The sequence below is a fragment of the Manis pentadactyla genome, chromosome 10 (genome assembly GCF_030020395.1).
Source record: "Manis pentadactyla isolate mManPen7 chromosome 10, mManPen7.hap1, whole genome shotgun sequence".
In the NCBI taxonomy this organism is placed as follows: domain Eukaryota; kingdom Metazoa; phylum Chordata; class Mammalia; order Pholidota; family Manidae; genus Manis; species Manis pentadactyla.
The window spans coordinates 104,063,093-104,085,416 of record NC_080028.1 but is presented as its reverse complement, the minus strand read 5'-3'; the positions used below and the strand labels follow the sequence as shown (position 1 = coordinate 104,085,416).

General features: G+C 63.4%; 1 protein-coding gene across 1 annotated transcript; it reads right to left on the bottom strand.

The window, feature by feature from the left end:
* Positions 1–494: 494 nt before the first annotated feature.
* On the bottom strand, positions 495–20,658 carry MICALL2 (MICAL like 2). Its single transcript, XM_057488005.1, has 17 exons — positions 20,418–20,658; positions 12,840–12,888; positions 10,962–11,103; positions 9,846–10,033; positions 9,009–9,112; positions 7,824–8,843; positions 6,441–6,682; positions 5,397–5,490; positions 4,467–4,618; positions 3,856–4,008; positions 3,046–3,110; positions 2,830–2,953; positions 2,645–2,735; positions 2,479–2,552; positions 1,633–1,747; positions 1,099–1,145; positions 495–727 (listed from the first exon to the last, which is right to left on the bottom strand). Exons 1-17 carry the CDS (start codon positions 20,558–20,560, stop codon positions 633–635), a joined length of 2,898 nt encoding a protein of 965 aa, XP_057343988.1. The 5' UTR covers positions 20,561–20,658; the 3' UTR covers positions 495–632.
* Positions 20,659–22,324: the final 1,666 nt, after the last annotated feature.

Genomic DNA, 22,324 nt, shown 5'->3' with positions numbered 1-22,324 from the left:
GGACACTGAGGCCCGAAGGGGAACTGGTTCTCCAGGTTACCTTGGAGTAGGGGCAGCACTGGGCGAGGACCCAGGTCTGTGCTGCCAGGAGGCGCTGCCCCCCTTCCTTCTCCACCCCAACTGTGTCCCCAGAAGTCAGGGAGGGCGGCAAGCCCACTCCCTTGCTGGGCACCAGGGGCTCAGCCATTATACTCCTCCATTCCAGGGCCCAGCCAGCCCCTCCCCAAAGGCCAGGGTTACAGATCTTGAGCTTGGAGCTCCTGGGGTGCCAGCTCTGAGTGCACCTTGCATAGACCTGGCCCTGTCCCCACAGCCAGCTCAGGAAGCCACTAAAATGCCCAAATCAGAGGGCCTGGGCCAGGCCCGGAGAGGGTCAGTACCTGCTCAAGGCCACAGCACATTCACATGGTGCAGACTGGGAGGTCAGCTGAGACCTCTGGGCCAGGCGCCTGGCCACCCAGGAGCCCGTGGGCGAATGGGAAAGGGGACCCAGCTCTGCAGTCAGTCTCTTTATTGAGGCTGCTGAGACCCCACAGGGAGGGCGCTGCAAGTTCCTGCTGCCCGCAGCCCCGCCCTCCCGGTGCACACCCTGCTGAGGCCACGGCGAGGGTCCTGAAGCCGGGCCAGGCCGCTCACTCAGGAAGCCCGCCTTTGCTCTTCAGGGACCAGATCCTGGGCAGGCGGAACCTGGGCTTCTTTCTCGCATCCCCGCTGCTTCTCTGTAGGGCTGGGGAAATGGGCACTCAGGACACTGCCCGCCTCTCGGCCACAGCCCTCACAGGAATGCCCTTCCTGTCCCCTCAGAGCACCCCTGGGGTCCCAGATCCTGCAGGCCAGGCTGGAAGAAGCCCTCCGCCTGCCCCATGGGTTTGCTTTCAGGGCATCCACCAGACTGGGCACCCCTGGAGGGCAAGGTCCTGCCAGGCACGGCCCTCACCCTGACACGGTCCCCCGCACTTCTCAGCTCCCTTGAGTGACAAGGAGTTTGCCCCCCAGGGAGATCCTTCCTGTTCTGGGGCTGGAGCAGCCACAAAGGCCCCAGCTCCCTCTGCCTCAGGAGCCCCAAGCCCTCCAGCGCCGGCCAGCTCCCCCAGTTACCCAGATTCTGGATCATGTTTTGCAGCATCTCGTCTTCCTCCAGCTCCCTGAAACAGGAACGGTGTGGCCGTGAGGGGCAGCCTGCCTCGGGGGCGGTGCACAGGTCCGTATTGGTCCTTCTTATACCTGGGCCCTGAGCCAAGCTGACACCTGGGTCCCCGCCCTCTCTCTGCTGGGCAGGTCCCTTATCTAAACATGGGGACAGGACAGCTCTGTGGGAAGGGTCACAAAGCTGGCAGCCCAGTGCGGCACCAGGAGACACACGTGGCTACGTGTAACTCAAAAACAGAACATAAAATCCTGTCTGTTGCACAGGCCATGTTGCAAGTGCCTGCAAGCCACGTGTGACTGTCACAGGGAATGACGGTTTCTAGAACCATCCATCATTTCAAAAAGGTCCATCAGCCAGGGCTGACCCTGAGGGTCCAGAGCGGGACAGGCTGCTGGGGCTAAAGGCACACGGTGGGTCTCATCCACCCTGCAGGCCAGCTGGGGAGGGCTCTGAGCAGAGGGACAGCCCCACCCCACCCACACCTGAGCCGGTCCTCATCCAGGGAGTCCACGATGTCGCTGCGGTGGTTCACGGTGCTCACATACTGGTTCAGCAGCTCCTGCTCCCGCCGCCTGTCCTGGGGTGACTTCAGACCCTCTGTGGGGACAGCCCGCCATCAGCAGGAGCCTGCCGGGCCACCCTGCTCAGGGAAGGGTCCCCACACCCCGAGGCTCAGCTCCTCCACTGGAGGAGGCAGGGCCCCAGGGCCGTCTGGGGCGTCTGCTGGCCTGCAGTGGGCGTTGGGCTGCCATTCCCTGAGTGGCTGAATGGGCGAGTGAACAGAGGGTTGGGTACAGGAGAGCTGTTCAGACGCTGAGGACCGCCAGCCCTTGCCAGACCACCTCACCCACCCTCACGAAATCTGCCTGTTGCAAAGATGTGCAAATGGAGGCCTAGGTACTGCTGCCCCCACCCACAACAAGGAGGGGCAGTGGGGGCCATCCCGCCCCCTCCCAGGGTGCTCAGCTGCATCACCCACAGCCCCCCTCACTCACCAGCACTCACCACCCGGCCCTGCGCCTATCAACCCTGCAATGCTCACAGCCACTGAGGTGGCGGGAGAGGGTATTGTCCCCACTTTGCAGGGCATGAACCCAGACCCAGAGAGGTGGAGTGACTAGGCTGATGACATAGCCAGGAAGTGGAGGAGCTAAGAGCCCACCCCAGGCTCCAGAGTGGGCCATGCCACCACCCATACCCTGGCTTCTCCAGGGTGCCCACTGCAGGCAGCCTCAGAGAGGCCTCAGCAAGCCGGCGCCCATGCCCACTCCTGGGGCTGGAACCCCCTCCCCCACCAGCCTGCGCTCCCCATGGGCAGGCTGGCACACCAGGCTTGGCCATCAGCTGGCGCAGCTCCCCTGCGATGTCCAGCTGCTGCTCCTCCAGGCGCTGGTCCCTGGCCCTGCCGAGGAGATGCAGGCGTGTGAGGCCAGGCCCACTGGCCGCCCCTAGACCTGACCCAGCCTGCTGAGGGGGTCGGCGTGCAGGGCCCACCTGTACATCAGCTCCGACTCCAGCCGGAGCAGCAGCTGCTTCTCGTAGATGAGCCGGAACCAGTCCACCATGAGGGCGTCCTCGGAGGCATCTGCAGAACAGGACAGCCGTATCAGGCGTGCTAAGGGCCAGGCTGGCTGAGGTCAGGGCTCAGGCGGGGCCTGGGGGTGGGGGTCATGGCTCACCCCCCTCGGCGGCCCGCAGGCGCTTCTCCAGCTCCACGCCCCGGAGCTCCAGGGAGTCCAGCTGCCTCTCGATGTTCTGCACCTCCCTCTGGATCTCCTCAGGGGGCACGAAGTCGGGGTGCCGCTGGAGACAGGGCGGTGGTGAGGGGTGGTGTGGGTGCTGGCCACGCCCCAGGGGGTGGAGCTCCGCGCCCGGCGACTCCCTAGCCTACTCACCGTGACTGGAGCAGCTGCTGCCTGGCCAGGGGAAGCAGGGACACTGGCTGAGCCCAAGGGCCTCCCTGGAAAAGGGCAAGTGGAGCCTCCTGGACCAGGGGCCCCAAGCCTGACAACCCAGCCCCGCCTCCTTGGGGTGCCCCTGCCTCCAGGCTTCCCCGGCAGCACCTGGCTGGTGCCCAAAGTGGGAGAGCCCACAGACAGACCCCGGCCCCATCCCCATGACCCCTGGCCCTGCCCTCCTCCGAGTCAGCAGCACCGGACACCCACCCAGCACCCTGGCCTTCATCTGCAGGCTGCCCAGAGCAGATGCCCCACTGTCCAGCTATCTGTGACCCAGGCACTAGGAGGAGCCAGGGCCTCTGTGCAGGCCTCCCGGCCCTCCCTGTGGGTCCTCCAGGCCTCCCGGCCCTCCCTGAGGGTCCTCCAGGCCTCCCGGCCCTCCCTGAGGGTCCTCCAGGCCTCCCGGCCCTCCCTGAGGGTCCTCCAGGCCTCCCGGCCCTCCCTGTGGGTCCTCCAGGCCTCCCGGCCCTCCCTGAGGGTCCTCCAGGCCTCCCGGCCCTCCCTGAGGGTCCTCCAGGCCTCCCGGCCCTCCCTGTGGGTCCTCCAGGCCTCCCAGCCCTCCCTGTGGGTCCTCCAGGCCTCCTGGCCCCGCTCCAAGTGTATGTAGGGCCGATGCTCCTCCGGCATACCTTTCCCCCCATTCTGGGACCACTGAGCTCCTAGTCACCCCCGAGTCCCCACCAGATGCCTTCCCCTCTGCAGAGCGCTCTTCACCCCAGACACAGGGGTGGGCATCTTTGAGCTGACCTGGTTTGCCCTGAGCAGGGGGCTTCTCCTCCCAGCTCCGGGCTGGGGCTTCCTGCCCAGATGGCTTGGGTGTTAGCCAGTCTCCAGAGCTGGTCAGGCTATCAGGGACGGCCAGCTTCCTGCGGTGGCACGACGGGGAGGGGGATGAGGCTGCTGGTGGGCAGAAGACAGAGCAGGGTTAAGGCAGCAGGCCCGGGTGGGGCGGGGCCCACCCAACACAGACACCACAGGCCCTCCCCAGTCAACACAGGGGTCAGCTCTCCAGCCCTGTTGCCCATGCCCACCCATGGAGGGCAGAATCCTGACCCTTAAAACAGCATGGTCGGGGCAGAGGAATGGGCCCAGTGGGCTGGTGGGCTGCTCAAGGTCACACAGGAAGTGACATGGGGCTGGACATGGGCCCAGGAGCAGCTGAGTGTTCTGGGAAGACACATGTACACACAAAACTGGTGCATGCCCACACTGTCACCAGGGCTATCAGTTGAGCAGGGCCACCATCCCTGCATGCCCAGATAGCTGCCCCCAGAGGAAGAGCCCGCCCAGACCTGTGTTTCCTGGCTGGGCTGGGCCAGGTGGGCACCCGGAGCCCCTCAGCATCTGCCCAGCAATACCTGAGGGGCTGGGCCTGGGGCTCAGTGTCCTGTCTGGCTGCAGAGGAGTCAGGGTGATGCGGATGCCCTCTTCAGAGCTTCTCAAGGCCTTCTGGGGTGTGTTGCCTGCCCTCTGCTCTCTGGGGACCCGTGGCTCCTTCAGGCCCAGGGCCCTGTAGGGAAGGCAGGTCAGCCAGGGGAGGGTCAGGCTGCCCCCATGGCCCTGTGCAGACAGGCCTGAGGGAAGCACACCAACTGAAGAATAGGAGGACCTCATGGTGCACCCGGGGCCCACATCCCTGACAATCCGTGACACCCCTGGAGCACAGGTGCAAGTTTATGCATGCACCCGCCTCCATGGTGTGGGCATGTGCTCAGGTTCACACGTGGGCAGACACTCAGCCTGTGTTCAGGCCCCCAAGTATGCACAGCCCCGCTGCCCAGTGGGCCAGAGACCAGGAGGCTAGTGTGGTTAGGCCACAGAGCCTCTCTCCCTCTGATCCTATCCGGTTTTCTGTGGGGAGCTGCCCCTGCCTTGAAGCCACCATGAGGGTGGGGGTCCAGCCTGGTGGGCACGCTCCAGCCTATGGGCTCTCACCTCCTTGGCCACTGAGGCCAGTTCAGTGGCCTGAGGATCCCAGGGGCCCTGAGGGACCCTCCCCACACGGCCACCCTCCCAGTTTCCAGTTACACGATGGGCACGTGGCCACGTCACAGGCAGGTATGAGCTGGCTCTGCTAGCGTGGCTGGCACATACAAGCAGGTGTGCACACGTCCCTGATTGGGGAGCAGCCGCCAGTCCGTGTGATCTGCCAGGCCCCTGCCGGCATCTGCTGAGCACCCTGTGTGCAGGGCCTGTGCTAGCCCCAGGCATATGCTCTGCTCAGCTCCCATGAGCACAAACCCGGGGTGGGCCCAGGCAGCCTGAGCCCCCCAGAACAACCCCCTCACCTCTCGGCTGGGCTCTTCTGCTCCACAGGCTTCAGGCGGGCCCTCCATCCTGCCGGCCCGTCCTCCTGGCCTTCCCGGGGGCTGGCACTCAGGCCTGGGTGGAGGCAGGGAGGCAGGTCCCATGAGGGGTTTCCGCAGGAGTAGGGGGTCTCCTGGGAAGGCTGGACTTCTTCCAGCTGCCGTCCTGCCCAGACACCCCACAACCAGCCCAGCTCTGGCTGGGAGCTCTGGTTAGGAGCTGGGCCAGGACACCCAGCCAGGCCACTTGTGCTGTGTGTGCCTGGAGCAATCACCTCCCTCCCTGGCCTCAATCTTCCCTGCTGCCAAATGGGGGAGGGTGTGGCTGGGTGAGCCCCGTGGACCCTGACTGTCCATGCCTCTGTTTGATGAATGGATGAGCCATGGCAGCCTGTCTGCAGGCCTCCCGGTGCAGAGCAGAGTGGATTTCTTGTAGGGACTCAGCCCATGGAAAGGAGGGATGCTTTGTGAGGTGTTCTCTGAGCCCAGCTCAGGAACGCCACCCCTAGGAGACACCTGGGTGCCCAGAGAATGCGAACCAGACAGCCCCGGAAGCATGAGGCCACGAAACAGCCACCCTCAGGGCAAGCAGCTCACAGTCAGGACAGGGAAGTAAGGACAGACACATGCAGGAACAGAGGGTCAAAGCCCCAGGAGAAGGGGATACTGAGATGGGGACATGCCAGAGAGCAGTAACTATCACCAAGGACACTGACACAGAGGGATGGGCCACAGAGCACCTGGCAAGTGCAGGCTGGGGCAGGGGGCAGAGCGAGCATAGCCCTAAGGGACCTGCCGCCCTCAGGAGCCAGGCAGCCTGGGCAGGGAGAAGCTCCAAGGCAGTGTGGCCGCGACAGCAGGCCCCGGGGGCAGGGTCCCCAGAGCCAGACTGAGAAACAGCCAATGGCCCAGAACCGCAGGCCGGGGCAGCAGAGTGCTCCACCAGCAGGAGCCTGGGCACTGCAACACCATGGGGCTGCAGACTCCATAATCCCCCTGGCCCCCCACAAAGGGGCTCTCACTTACCCTTTGCCAGTGGGGCCTCCGGCTGCAGCCTGGAGCCAGCATCTTCCCTGACAGCCACTGAGGACATGGGTGAGTTCTTCCTGCCTGCCTGGGGTGGCGTGGATGCCCCTGAGTTGGTACCCACAGTTAGGGGGGCCGGCAGCTCAGTCCTTGCAGGGGGGCTAAGGGCTCGGGGAAATGCCAACGGCAACAGCTTGGCTGATGGACTGGCTCGCGGCCCCTCAGTCCTGGTTTGGGGAGGCCTGCGGGTGAAAGTCAGGCATCAGGGCACGAGCGAATCCAGAAGCCCCTCCCAGTATGGATCAGGCGGAAGCCCCTCGGCCTCCCCTGGTAGCTGGTTCCCGATGCCATCCTCCTAAGGGAGAGGGACAGCCCTCCAAGGTGCCCACCTCTGGCCCTGGTCAGTGCCTGATATCTCACCCTCGTGTTCAACTCCGGTGTGGGCAGAGATTTAAAAACCCAGGACACCCCACACACAGTGTGCAGGTAAGTCTGCACCCCACGCCCTCCCTCCACCTACCTGGCCAGAGCCACGGGCCAGCCAGCACCCAGTGGGCCCAGGGTGGGGACACTCTCCCTAGACCACAGCAGCTCCTCCACTGGACCCCCTACCATGCAATCCTCCTCTCCCCCTGCTGCTCCTGTGGGGACCAGGTTGGGTTCCCAGGAGTCAGGCCCTGTCCCAGCCAGACACCCCCAGAAGACCTCCCGAGGGGGCCCCCAGGCACCCAGGACACCCCAGCACTGGAGGGCAGTGCAGGCTTGCTCTCCCATGGGGATGGAGCCGCTCTGAGCCAGGAATGCTCCCCCAAAATAAGGGGTACATAAGGTAGGCACAGCACTGCCAGCCAGCCAGCTGTGGGGCCTCCTTACACACTAGACTGCAGTGAGGCGAGAGGTGTCCCCCCAAACCCATGTCCACTAGGAAGCTCGGAGTGTGACCTTATTTGGAAATAGGGTTTTTGCAGGCATGACCAAGCTAAGATGAGGTCACCCTGATTAGGGTGGCCCTAAACCAATGACAGATGTCCCTGTAAGAGACAGAGAAGGGGGGGACCCAGAGACACAGGGAGGAGCTGGCCAGTGGCAACGGAAGGAAGATGGAGGGAGGGCTTGTGATGGGACCACAAGCCAAGGGACCCCCGAGGTCTCCAGGAGCTGGGAGAGGTGGAAGGAGCCCCCTAGAGCCCTGGGAGGGTGTCCCTGACCACACCCTGACTTCCAGCCTCCAGAACCAAGAGGGAGTAAATGTCTGTGTGCCCCTGGGCTGTGGAGCTGTGCCTGGCAGCCCCAGGACACTGACACGGTGGCCCTCCTTCACCCTGTCAGTCTGCTCTGTGTCCACTGGACAGGCACTGGGATGTGGGCAGGGGTGGCTGGAGTCAGACCTGCCGACAAGACCTCAGCCTGGAGGACCTCCAGACAGGACTGCGTGCTGATGGCAGTCCCCGAGTGGGCAAAGGTGGCCTCACAGAATGACTGTGCCCCTCCCCCTGACCAGGCACTCTGGGTCCCATTTCATTCTCCCTGTTCCCTAAAAGAGGAAACTGAGGCTGGGGGCAGCACAGCACACCGTCACCCAGCCAGGCAGAGGCCGCCCTGCAGCCCCTACTCCCCACCCACCTGCCAGGCACCTGAGCACCAGCTTCCCCAAGCGCCGGGAGGGCCTTCTGCAGGAAGCTCAGCGCCTGCTCCCTGCTGCGGTCCCGAGAGGGCACACCGGCTGGAGCGGGTGCCTGGCCAGGGCTGGTGGCAGCTCCAGGCATCTGGAAGAACCTCTCCCGGGCCTGCTGTGTCCTAGTGGCCGACGGAGTCCAGGCTGGGGCAGCCGCTGGACTCGGAGATGCTGGGCTCCAACAGAGCTTGACCTGGGGGTCTGCCCCTCGGGGGGTCACCCGGCCTTGTGGCATGGTGGGGCGAGGGTCCAGGGCACTCGGGGTCATGGCGGGATGGGGACTGACTGCCGCCGTGTCCTGTGCTGGGGACGCCCACCGTGCTGGGGAGCTGTTGTTAACGCAGGTGCCGGTTTTGCCACCCACAGGGCCTGCTGGGAGCCTGGGCCAGGCGGGGTTTCCCATGTGGGTGTGTGCGGGGGTGCTGGCCGCAGGGCCTGTTGCAGCTGGAAGGCGGCCTTTGGCAGCTGAGTGGCTCACCGCAGGCACCCAGGCCTCTGGGCTGTCCTTTGATCCTGCATGTCTCTGCCCATTCACCTTCTGCGGCTCCCGTGGGGCACTGGGGGGCTGGGAGTCTGTGGGGATGGCCCCTGGTCCCCTGGGGGCCAGGCCTGGTGATGTGGGGTTTGCAGAGGCAGCTGTGGGGTGGTGGCTGGAACAGATGAAGACGCCCGGCTCCTCGGTGGCCCGGTAGGCGCCTGGCTGCAGCGTGCTGGAGCACTGCTTACACCTGGGGGGCAGAGGGCCCGTGAGGGAGCACCAGGGCTTCCCAGGAGCGTGCACTATGTGTTCCCACGTCCACGTGTGTGGGCCTGGACTCATGGAAGTCACAGGCCACCGAGGACCTCGCTGGGGCACTGACACCCAGCAGGCGCTCGTGCCGGTTGGGACCCACCTGAAGCAGCTCCGGTGGTATAGGGTCCCTGCGGCCAGGTGCCTCTGCACGAGATGCACGTGCTGGCCGCACACCCCACAGGCGCTGCTTGCTGAGGCCTGGCCCTGTGGGGAGAGCCCATCGACACTTCTCAGCCCCACCAGGGGCCGGGACACGTCATCTGCCCAGCCCCCATGGCTGCCTTCTGTGGGTAAGATCTGTGCTACAGAGCTGGGAACGGGCCCACAGGGTGGCTGGGCTCCAAGGGAAGGGGCTGGGGGCTGACTCAGGGTCTCAGGGGGCCAGGGGAAGACTCCATCACCTGCTGTTCCCTCCCAGAGGCACAGAAATCAACCCAGTTCCCAGAGTCCAGGAGTCATGTGTGGCTACAGCTCCTGGAGCCTGGCATGACCACCTGGGGACAGCAGGGGGTACCCACCCACAGGCTAGCACCCAGTCCTCAGTCTCCACCTTCTTGGAAAAGTGGGGATACCCCCCCTCAGCTTGCAGGGCTGGCCTGGGAGTAAAGCACATACCAGCCTTCTTCCCTGGCCCCACCTGGAGGCAGGAAACCCATGTGGAGCCCAGAAAGGTCTTCCTGGCCTGTGCAACCTCCCTGGGCCTCAGTTTACCCGTCTGTACAATGGCGTCATATTCCAACCCTGCAGGGTTAGAAAAGCTCAGAAAGCCTGTCCCGGTAGGCCTTGATAAACAGCAGTAGAGGCCATGCCCAGGACCCGAAGGGACCCCCACCCCATCCTAGGCCCTGTGGTTTAGGGGTCCCACTCTGGCCTGCAAGCCCTGCTCTGAGCTGATGGAAACCCAAGAACCAGGGGGAGGGCAGGGCTGGGGGCTTACAGCCTTCAGTGTGTGGCCCTCTGCACCCCTATCCTTCTGCTGGACAGTGGGGTTTGTGCTGACTGGAGACAGTGGCTGCCCCCGGGCCGGGGTGGGCGAGGGCCTGGCCGGCTGGGGCAGGGCCTTCTTCCCAGACGGTTCCTCTTCGGAGTCTGATGGGGGCCTCTTCACACCAGCCATGCCCCCAACTGGTAGGAGACACACAAGGTCAGGGGACCCAGGCCAGCCCTGTGCACTGGCTCTGAAAACACCCGGGGTCACCCCTGGTCTTGGTTCCCTAGAGGTCCAGAGCCCAGCACGGGGCCTGGAGCCGGGTGGGAGGGCAGCTCCTGCTGTCAGGGGGGCCAGGGAGGGGCAACAGAGTAAGCAGCAAGTGAGTTCCCGGCAGGCCCGGCCTCCCCTGCGCCCCTCCCGTCCTGCTCTGAACCCCCATCTGAGGTCAGGGAAAAGGGACTTTTCTGTGTCTCCACAAGTGGGAATATAAAGGCGGGGCTGGCCTTGTGCCCACAGCAATTCCGGGGATTTCTAAGGCCTGGAGAGGAATGTGGGGGGAGGGAGGAAGGGTGCCGAGCCATGGTGCACAAAGAAGCTAGAATAAAACCTCTGGGCTGCCCTGCCCAGCCCTGCCCTGCCAGAGGCCCCACTGCAGGCCCGAGGTCAGGACCAAACTGGGGAGGGGGCATCTGGACAGGCCTGGGAGCCCACACGGGGTCTGCCAAGCCACCTGAGCGAGAGCTGTGGGCACCCCCAGGGGTGCACAAGCGACTGAGGCCAGAGAGGCAGGAGGGGCGGGGCTGGGGCAGCTGTTCAGGGGGCAGACGGCAGAGGGGGCTGGAGGCTGGCATGGACCCCTGGGTAGAGGCTGCAGTGCTGGGAGCTCCAGACAGTGGCCACAGAAACGCCTCCCTGCCCACTCCACAAGTCAAAGGCCTACCCATCTGGCAATGCTGGGTGCTGAGCCATGGGGCTGGGCCTGGGCCCAGAGGAAGGGGCAGCCCCTGGAAGGGAGCAGGTGACAGGCAGGGCAGGAGACATGCTGGGAGTGTGGGGGGCCACAGCATGGCTGGGGGACTCCAGGTGGCATGGCAAATGCCTGGCTCCCAGCCCTGGACTCACTGGGGGAGCGTCCGTGGAAATAGTTGTAGTACTGAGACACATAGGTCAGGATGCTCAGCCGGTCGGGCACCTTCAGGGCCACCATGTCCTCAGCATCCAGCAGGGCTGGGATGCCCAACTGCTCCTCGGCCACATGGAAAGCCTGGCAGAGGGGGGTGGTCAGCAGGGGTAGGATGAGAGGCCCCTTCTCTCCAGGGCCGGGCCACCAGCTCCTCCCAGAGGGGCCAGGGACAAGAAACCGCTCAGAGCCCAGGAAGGTATCTGCTCGGCCTTGGTGATCGCCTGGGCCTCAGTTTACCAGTCTGTGCAAAGGAGGTCACACCCTGACCCTGCAGGATCGGAGAGGCTGGGAGTGGTCCCGGTGGGCTCCAGAAAACAGCAGCAGGGCCGTGCTGGGACCCAAGGGGACCCTGCCCTGTCTTGGGCTGTTTGCTATAGGGCCTTTGGTCCCATATTTCTCTCAGGTCCCCCTGGAGCACCCCCACACCCCTACACCTAACCTTATGTGGTCTGGAGCAGCTTTCCCCACAGGGTGGCCCTCCCCAAGGATGCCTATGTCCTGGGAGCCAGAGCCAGGGGTAAGCAGCTTCCAGGCTGAGACAGGGATGTGCACTGGGCAACGAGGGCAGGGGGTGGAGACCCCAACCCTCCCCCCAACCCTTTGCCTGCCAGCACAGTGGGATGTGGGGCTCTGTCCCTCCTCACTCCCCTCCACTACCCACCTCACCTGATGGCTCCCAATCTCTGCTGACTTCCCTAAACTGCCTGCCTGCCCCCCACATGGGTATCTGACAGTGACACCCTAATCTTCATCTGTCCAAAATGGGACTCCTAGGTCTCCCAGACCTGCAGCCCATGGCAGCGACTGTCCCACCAATCAGACCAAAGGTCTCCAACTGCCTCCTTGAAAGACGTCCAGAACCTGAGCCCCATTGCTGACCCCTCGTCACCCCCACACTCTCCACAGGTCCCAGGGGCCAGGAGTGGCTCTCAGCACAGCACCCTTCACAGAAGCCAGGTTCCCCCCAGCTGCCTGCCCCTGCCTCCCTGCTCTGCTCCTCCTCCTGGCCAGGTGCCCTCCAGACCCAGCTGCCTGCCCAGCAGGACCCCCACCAGGCACACCCTCTCCCATGTCCACCTGCACCGCTACTGGCCAGGCCTCCCCTGGTGGGGCCTCCGGCACCCCCTGCCCCCACTGCTTCATGTGCTCATTCGCGCAGTCAGAGCTCTTGTGACGACCGATGTGCTCTATTCCGAGCTGTCCATGTGTGGCTAGTGAGGGTGTGAAATGTGGCCAGTGCAGCTGTGGAGTGATGTGTCATTTCATTTCACCCTAAGTTTAAATTCACGTGCCCGCATGCTGAGCAGGGCCTATGCTGTCTGTTCCCCACTAGACGGCTGGTCCAGGACAGGGCTGCGTCCGCCTTTCTGTGCACCAGCACCTGTGCTAACGGAGCTCATCCAGCATCATGGAAACATGCTGGGCAGCAGGACTTGAACCAGGCCAGCCTGGCATCAGGGCTGAGCAGGCAGGGCAGGGGCAGCTGGCCCCACAGGGCAGGGAAGGGCCAGTGGCCCATTCCAAGACCCACCCGAGGTCCTGATCTCCCAGAGCCACCTCTGAAAACTGCTGTCCCTTGGGCAGGAGTCCCAGCCACTCTCTGCCCCCTGACACCTGTGCAGAGAAAGAGGAGAGCAGGAGTTGGGGTCACCAGGCTGTGGAGCGGCTGTGGGGCACATCTGCCATGGCACAACTCCCAAGGCTGCTCTGAGGATGGCTCCAGCCAGTCAGGGCCCTAGCAGACGGTCCCCTGGACGTGGGCTGGGGCGTGGGCAGACCCAGCTGAGCTAGCTTTGAGGCAGGAACGGAGCACTCACCAGTTTGTTGTTCTCATAAACGTTCTCCTTCCTGAGAGTGCTGAAGTTTCTGGAAAGAAAAAACACGCGTGTCTAAAGCAGCTCAGCATCCAAGAAGGGTGGGGCTGGAGGGCCTCAGAGGTCACGCTGTCCAGTGGGATGGAGGTCGCATGGCAGCCCAAGGAAGGCAGGCTGGGCACCCAGGGCTCTGGCCCTGCTCTTGGCTTGGCGAAGCTGCCCAGCCCTCGGGTCACCTGGGCACGGCCAGCACAGTCAGCCCTGAAGCCACAGCCCTCACCTCTGGGCCCTGCGGGAGCTGGGCCCTTCCCACTGCCCCTCCCCAGCCAGAGGTGGCTGGGCGCAGGCCCAGAGAGCAAAGCACCAGCGTGGGCAGCCCAGTAGAGGCACAGTTCCGAGTGGCTGCTTCCAAACCCTGAGAAGCTCATGGGCCTGGTGGGTCACGGGAGGCTGATGTCCCTGACTGTTTGGGAAGCTTCACAGCATGAGAGAGGGCTCAGGCTAAGAAGACAGTGGGTCACAAGAGGCTCCCAGGGCCAATGTGCGGGAGCTCCATGCTGCCCACTGGCCAGGACCCTGCCTCCTCCCGTTGTGCACCCAGAACCCCTCAAGCAGTGCCCTTCTCGGCTCCTCACAAACATACACCCACACCTGCAGATGCTATCCACATCCAAACCCTGGACGAGGAGCCTGAGGCCCCCAGAGGACCCCAGTGACTTGCCTGGGGTCACACAGCAGGGAGACACGGCCAAAGCCAAGCCATGCCCAGCAGCCAGGCCTCAATACAGCATTCTCATTCCAGAGTGGGGCACCAGGTGCCCAGCCTCTTCTTGGGGTGGGGGGCAGACCTCAGAGCTGAGACTATCAGAGCTCCAGGCCCACATACACCCTGGACCACAGGGGTATAGGACATCCCAGGGGCAGAGACCCCAGGCCTCCTGGACTGCAGCTTTCCTGCAGGGGCACAGGGCACAGAGATCATTCCCAAAGGAAAGAGAAGCCTGCACCAGCCCCAGGCTGGCCCAGGGAAGCCATGCACACACGGAACACAGGCACCCCAAAGGACACTCCCAGCGAAAACACAGCCGGACCCCGGCAGGTGGGACACTGGCTGACACGGGCTGACATTTCCAGGAGGGCTGGTTAAATATGGATCTGTCTGTCTGTTCTCATCACTGGCTGTGGGGTCCTGAAGACAGCTTCGGCCCTTTGTCATGAACTGGATTGTTTGGGAAGCTTCACAGCACAGGAGACGGCTCAGGCTGAGAGCCGTGTCCCGGCTCACACAGGCTGACCCAGTATCCCTGTCTGAGCAGCTCCTGATGGTGAATTTGATGGCCCCGGCCTCAGCAGCCACGAGGGGCAGCAGGTCTCAGTCAGAGGTGGGGGGGGCAGCGAGGGGCAAGACCCTGCAGCCTGGCTCTGAGCCCTCACACACAGACCTGCTACCCTGACCCTGGGCGGCCTATTGCACAAATGAGGAAATGGAGTGGGCAGGGAGGGGCCACACAGGGGAGTGGGAACGGGTCATGCCTGTGGTCTGCTCACCCCCTCCAGGAGGCCCCGTCCACCTCCAGCCCTGTCGTCCATCAACCTGCCCAGTTCTCAGGGAAACCTCACCATTTCCGCTTGGACCACCTCCCAGGTAACGTGTTCCAGATGCTTAGACCACCCACGAGCACACAGCGTGCTTTTGAGCACAGGACAAGACGTGGGCAGCTTTGTTGCAGGTGGACAAAGGACCAGAAGGAGCAGGAAGGGCGTCAGCATGGCCAGCCAACCCCTTGCACCCTGGGCTTACCCCAGCAACACCCATGGGCATGTGCCTGGCTGGTCTCCGTCCGACACCCCAGGGGTCTCTCAGCCCGCCAGCCCCTCTGTCCTCAGTGCCAGGGGCCCCACCCCACCCCCACCCCACCCCCACCCCTTTGAAAGTTCATCTCTTCTCCAGACCTGCCCCAGATCACTGGCCGGAACAGCCATGTCCTCGGTAAGATGCCCTGTGCCAGGAGGGCAGAGAGCATGCTCTGTTTGGTCTCCAAACAAGCAGAAGGGGGCCCACCCCTGCCATTGTTCCACTGTGGATCAGGGGCCCGCCCTAGGGCCCTCTCCTCCTCCAGACCCAGAGCCAGAACTCCAGGTGGACCAGGCCTGTGACAGTGGTGCCAACACTCCTGGCAGGATCCACGGTGTCAGGTCAGTGGCTGCAGAACTACCCTTCCCCTGGCTCAGGGACCACCACCCCCAGGACCCATCCACACTGCCTCCCTGGGCCCTCAAGGCCCCACCTTGCCAGTCCCAGCCACTGCACCCCCCCTGGACCAGTTCCCCAATGACTGGCCCCCCTCCTGGCCTCAGGACGTTGGCTCGCACTGGTCCCTATGCCCAGAACCCCCTTTCCCATCTCTGACACCCTGTCAGGCCCTTCACAGAGGCACTCCGTGGGTCCCCACCCGCCACGCTCCCCCCACTGCACGATCGAGGCTACTTCACAAATCCCTTCAGAGCACCAAACAGAGGCCCTGCCCATCCCTCTCAGGAAGTCCAATATGCCAGCCTTTTGCCAGCAGGGCAGGGGGATAGGACCCCTGGTGGGATACGGCCCCCCCATCCCCCAAAAAAAGAACTGGTGGAGTCCTGACCTGGGGAGCATAGGAGTGACCTTACTTGTAAACCGGTCTTTACAGAGAGACTCAAGCTAACGTGAGGCCATTAAGATGGCCCTAACCCAAAACAGATGGTATCCTTATACAAAAGGACATTTGGAGGCAGGGATGCATGTGGAGGGGGACACTGTCTACAAGCCCAGGGCCAAAGCCTAGAGCAGACCCCCCCCACAGCCCCAGAAGGAGCCCCCTACCCACACCCAGCAGGGCCTGTACTAAACCATGAGGCCATGCTTTTCAGTGACCCAGGTCACCCCATTTTCCGCCCTTTGGTAAGCCTAGCATACTGACAGCCTGGCTTTGGCTGACCCTTGGGGAGGTGGCTGACCCTGGGGGAGGTGGCCAGTCTGTGTCAAGGCCTTGCAGGACCAGAATGCATGAGCTTACCACCCTCAGCAGAGAGCCTGCGGGCTGCGGGGTTAGCGGGGACCCCAAGTTGGGGCATCTCTCTCCTCCAGTTCTGTCGTTCAGTCAGTTACATTCTGTTATGACCCCAAGCACCTGACATGGAGCCAGGCACACAGTGGTGCTCTACAAATGCTGAGGAATTAGCGTGCCCACTGCCCGGTGAGTAGGGACTTTTGTGGCATTCATTTATTCTTTCAACAACAGCTGCACAAAGGCACTCACTGGGTCAGTGGTCTGCCCATCGCTGCCCCACACCAGCATGTGCCAGCCTAGCCTGACCCAGGCGAAAGAGCCTGGGACACTGCCCTCCCCGCTGGCCACACTGCCCACAGCCAGTGACCTCAGAGGGTCAAGCCAGCCGACCCCCTGCCCCCAGCCTTCTGCGGCCCTTGGGAATGTGTACCCCCTTCCAAATTCCTGGAGAGCTGACCTCATGCTGTTTACTTCCTAGAACCAAGTGCTCCACGATGGTGGGGGGGCGGGGTGCGGGGGTGGACTAGGGCTGGGAGGGGGCTGAAGGAAAAGGCTTTTCCAGGCATCTCCAGCACATCTGGAGTTAATCCCGAAGGGAAGGGGAGCAGCGGCGGAGGGGGAGAGACAGAGACCGACAGAGGAGAGAGGGGCAGAAACAAGGGGGAGAGGCCAGAAGTGGAGAATGGGGCAAGGGCAAGAGGCACTGAGGCAGGGGTGAAAGACGGCCAGTGAGGAAGGGCCTTGAGTGGACACTGAGGCCGAGGCAGAGGAGGGTCCTAGGCAGGCACAAAGCCAGGTCCCAGGGCCCCCACCTTCTTGAACCTGGTGGGCTACTGGGACACCTCCACCTTGGCTGCCAGGCTACAGCAGACCCTGCCCCCCACCCCGGACCTGGAGCAGGCCCGGCCAGGACAGCCCTGGGCCTCCCATGGTGGCCTGAGGGGAACATCACAGGGTGCTGGGATGGGTTGTCCCAAGGAGTTGGGCTGGCAGTCCCTACCCCCACTCCTGGAGAGTCTGCCTGGAAGGCACAGCAGGGGCCTGGGCAGCAGGCCCTCAGGCCAGAGAACAGAAGGCCTCTGTCCCCAGGCGGCTTCCTGCTGCCCCAAGGCAGGCTGCTCGGCCCAGCCCACCCCCTGCTCTGGCCCAGAAAGGGAAGCGGTGCTGCGTCCGAGCTTCATGCTGGGGGCTTCCTGGGGGAGCCCCCTGGCCCCCCACAAAGGTCACACCTCAGGGAGCCCTGCTATGCTAGGGAACTGCCCCCTGCTCTGGCCGCAGCCCTGACATCAGCTTCCCAAGCTGAGGGGCCTGGAGGGACCTGCAGGACAGGGGTGGGGAGGCTCAGTAGACCCCACTTCTGACACCTTGCCCTCAACCCCAGGCCCCCACAAACGGCCCAGCCTTCGTTGCTTTGGCCCTCCTTCCTTAAACACCCCTGGGGCGGAATCCCAAGAAAACCAAGGCTTCTGCCTGCTGCCGGGAAGGGCGCCTGCCAACCCCTCGCCTCCTGGCCCCTGGCGGCCTCAGGCCCTCCTGGTCAGGCGGAAGGAAAGAGTGCGGCCACACGCTCCAGCCCTGACAGGTCCCAGGAGGCAGGGGCCTGGCTGTTCGGGGTGTTCTTACTATAACCTGGCTGCTCAGCTGATGTGGTGTCACTGGGGAAACAGGTGGCCCCCTCAAGATTCCTACAGAAAATTGACAGCAGTGGCAGGCGGGGCCAACCAGCTGGAGAGGCCAGGAGCCTCACTAGGTGAGCCTGTCTCCTGGCCTGCAGAGGATTCACCCAGGTCCCCGAGGGGCCACCAAAGCAGGTCACAGGTGAACTCCCAGACCAGGGCACGCAGAGACAGAACCCAGAGTTAGCGTCGCAGCTGCCAGCCCTCACCTGGCTGGCTCCAGGCCAAGCCCAGCTCCTTCACAGCTGCTGTCGGAGGAGGGCCACCAGGAAACAGCTCACATGCAGCAGGAAGGACTGGTATGAAGCAAAGGGAAGGACTTCCTGGTGGCCAAGTCAGGAGACAGGATGTTCACTTTCCTGCTACCCAACAGGCAGGCTTCACAGGTCAGGCGGTGTGGGGGTGGGTCTCACTCCAAGTCTGACCTCGGGGCCATGAGAGGACAGCACCCTGCACCTGCCTTTCACCCTGTGCTTCTTTCCCTTCCTGCCCCCCTGCAGGGGTGGGGGAGCCACAGGGCTTTGCAGTAAGACCCTATCAGCCCCAACTTCCCCAGATGCACTGCAGGGACCAGAGGGAGGGGAGGGGTGCTTGACACAGAACACAGGCAGGACAAAAGGCTGGGGCAGGTGGACACACATGTGCCCACACTGCCTAGCACACACTCCCAATTACACTCACGGCGTCCCATCAGCCAGGGTCTGGAGCGTCTACTACATCCCACTGTACATCAAATGTGTGCTATCTTTCCAAGACTGCTGTGCTGAACAACCGGCAGCCTAAAACAGAGACATGTCCCCTCTCAGTTCTGGAGGCCAGGAGTCAAGTTCAAGGTATCAGCCAAGAATCTCTGGAAGCTTTGGGGAGATTCTGTTCCTTGTCCCTCCCAGCTTCTGGAGGCTCCAGGCATTCCTCAGCTTATGTCCCCATTACTCCAATCTCCACCTCTGGGGTCACATGGCCTCCTCCCCACCTTGCAGTGAAACCGACCGAACTCCTATCATATCTATTGAGCTCCAAGGGCATGCCCTTATCTATAGCTGTCCAACACCGAGCCCTGCTGTGTGCCAGACATGGTTCCAAGTACTGCAGACACAGCAGCGTACAAAGCAGTTAGACATCCTTACCCCTCTGGAGCTGAAAGTCCAGCAGGGCAAGTGGACAATAACCAAGTTGGCAGTAAGAAAAGTTGATGTTCACATGTAACTAACTGGGTGGGTGGCCTCCACTTCCTCTCTGCCCCAGCCCTCACCACTCTCTGGAGCTACCTTGAGCTTTTACTCACCTGTTCACTGTCTGTCCCTGTGACCACACGTCACTCCCTGAGGCAGGGGTCAAGGCCATCAGACACAGCATGCAGCATCACACCGAGCACAGGGCAGGCGCTCAGTAACAGTTAAACGAACAGCTATATGACCTCTGTTTCTGCCAGCACTTGGACACACCCACATGTGCATGCCAGTGTTCCCCCTCAGGCAATGCGTGCTGGGACAGGCACATGCATGCACACCCAGGCCTCTAACCCAGCACAGCCGGAAGCAGATAGAAGCTCCCAGGTCTCGGCAAGGCCCCAGATCTCCAGTTACCCCCATGCTGACATCCCAAGGCTGATGGGTGGGCAGACAGCCACACCAACTTGCCCTCCAGTTGCTGACTTCTCACGCTGGCCCAGTGCAGGCTCCGGGGCTGGTCCCACCAGCTTTACCTGGGACCCTGCATGCACTCTGGGGTGCAGCCTGCCAGCCTCCTGTCCCAGGCCCGCTCACAAAATTACATTCTGCCCAACGCCTTCTGCCTCCAAGGCAACCAAGGCACATCTCTGGGCAGGGAGCAGAGACTGCAGCCTAAATGCCACATGGGGACCCCCTCGAGGCTCCACAGATGCATTTCACAACCTTGGGCAGCAGGAGGAAATATGTGCAGGCCTCTTTCTCAAGACTAGCTTCCCTGTAGAGAGTGGTGCTTGGGGCCAGTCCCTGGGAGTTCAGAGGACACCTGGGTGCAGGGGAGGAGCCCCAAGTGCCAGCTCTGGCTCTGCCTGGTGTGCTCTGCGTTCTGAACAAGGGTGTCTCCCCCTGGGCCTCAGTTTCCCCATCTGTACAACAAGACCTCTCTAGCAAATGCACACTCACCCCACCCCTGGCTTCCCAGGAGAACGTTTTTAAATATCACACTGTTTCCCGAAGGCACCTGAGCGGCAGCTGGAGTCCGGAAGACAGCCTTTCTGAGCCACCACCCACCCAGCCAGGCACTCTGCCCTGCAGCTTTACCTAGGCCGCTGAGGCAGGGGCCTGGGCCTGACTGCGTAAAGCTCTGTCCAGAAAGCTGGGTCCCCGTCAACCAGTGTTTGCTGAGTGAATAACCAAAGGGGCAGGTCCAGGTGGGGACAAGATCCGGCAACAAGGCAGGATCAGCCACCCGCCGCGACTCTAAGACCCTCCTGCGGGGAGACGACCGGTCCCCTCCCCTTGGCTCCCAGGGAAGGGGCGCAGCCACCATCTCGCCCCCCATGGCCCTAGGGTGTGGAGGCCTGGCCCACAAGACCCGGGGGTCTGCTCTTGCAGTTCTGAGTCGGCCCCTCCCTCGCGCCCCCGGCCCTCATTCTTAAGGGGCCCTCCAGGCAGGAGAGGGCCAGTACCACGCCTGAAGCCCAGCGAGACCCCCACCCATCAGGGGGCGAGTCCCAGGCAGCGAGGGGCTCAGACAGCCCGGAAGGGAGGGTGGGAGGCGATAGCAGAGGCCCCGCGCGCCGGCCTGAGTCACAGAGTGACTAAACGGCGGGCAGCACACGTCCCGGTCGGGCAGCGCGGCTGGGCGGGCGGCCCCCCTGAGGAGCGGCCGGGGCGGAGGTTACTCACATGAGGTCGGGCCGGTGGCGGTGCAGGATGGCGCAGAAGGCCAGCCCGTCGCGGAACGACGTGGTCATGTTGGTGATGTTCACGTCCCGGTAGCCCTCGCACTGCTGCCGGCACCACTGCTGCAGCGCCTTGATAGCCGCCATGCGAAGTGCGCGCGCCCGGGCAGGAGCCGGGGCCGCGAAGCCGAGCGCCCGGGGCCGAGCTGCCGCAGCCGCACAGCGAAGCCAGGCAGTGAGCCCGAGGGCGAGCCGGCCGCCGGACAGGCCCCGCCCCTCCGCAGACAGGTCCCGCCCCGCCTGGCCCCGCCCCCACACCGCGCACGCCGAGCCCTCCCCCCCGCCCCCGACAGACTCCGCCCCGCCCACACCCACCTCGGTCCCTCCTGCCGCAGCCCGAGGAATGAGCGGTGTCCGGTCCTCCGGTCCTCCGGTTCCCAGGGCGGCTTCGGGAGTTCCTTTCATTTCAACGCCTCCCCGCTACTCCCCCACCCGCAACCCTGGGGACGTGCAAAGAAGGCCACTTTACAGACGGGGAAACCGAGGCTTGTCGGGGTCACGCAGCTAGGAAGTGGTGGAGCCAGGCCGACCTCCCAGGACCCCCAGTACGACCAGAACACCTCTCGTATTTCTGCGTTTTCAAAGGACTTTCCCATCTGGGTTCCCACGCTAGCGGGTGTACTGGTCAAGGCAGGGACCACCCTCCCCATTTACTGAACAGGCAACTGAGGCTGGGGAAGGGGAGCTATTCCTGGGTGGCCCAGCTGGTGGGGACGGGGGTGCTCACCCAGGTCTTCTCCTCCTCGGGCCTGTCCACCCCGGCCACTTCCAGGACAGGAGCCCCCTCGGGGTCGTGATCTGTCCTGTTCCTCAGTTTCCCACTTGGAGCATCTGTGACCTGTAATTAAGGAAAAGTACCTCTGGACTATGGACCAAAGTCACTGACCAGAAATGTGAGATGACCTGCCTGGCCACGTGGCCCCTGGGCTTGTGGAGACAGGCCCACTGTTAGGAAGGAGGGCTCTTTCCACAAGTGGCCCCTGCAGGTGACAGGGCAGCTGCTCCATGCCCCCTTGGAGCAGGCCTCCCAGCCCAAAGCCAGCACAGGGCCGCCCAGCTCTCTCTTGCAGCTGGGCCTGAGGAGTGGCCAGCAGCCCACAGTGAGTGAGACCTGGGAGCAGGCAATGAGCTCCCCATCACAGGGGACATGCAAGCAGGGGCTAGACAGGCAGGGGTCACCTGGGATGGTCGCTGTCCTGACCTGCTGGGGGCTCCCAGCAAGAGGATGAAGGGCGATGTCATGCCATTCATCCGGGCTGGTGGCTGATCCCAGAACCAGGAACCAGCTGGGTTTGCTTGACCCCCCAGGGCAGCAGTTCAGAGAACTGGAAAAGCCAGTGAGGAAAGACCAACCAGTGGTGGTGGGGCCTCAGGGTGAACAAGAGGCAGACAGGGTTGGCAACCCACCTTCCTTGCAGGGAACAGCGGAGCAAGGGCTGGAGCTCCATGATTAGGAATTTGTTTCACTCTCACTCCTACCAGCCACCCCATGGCCTCTGGGGACAGTGACCTAGGAGGCAGCATGTGGGGTGGTGTCCCCATCAGCACCACACACACGGCATGTTGTGCTGCCCTCGAGGGCCCCCAAGCAAGGACACCCTGGCCTGCCCACTTCTCCCACTGCTTGCTCTCTGGTCACCAGAGTACACTCCTCTGCAGCAGCCCAGGGATCCTTCTGGAAAAGCCAGTCAGACAAGCCCTTCCCTGCTTGGCCTCTGAGGCACTCTGAATAAAGTCCGGGCCCCTTATCATGCCTCCCAGCCCTACCTGCCCTTGCTGCTCCCTGGCCTCGCCCTTCCCACCCATCCCAGCACTGCCCCTTCTGGCCTCAGAGCCTCTGCCCCTGCACTC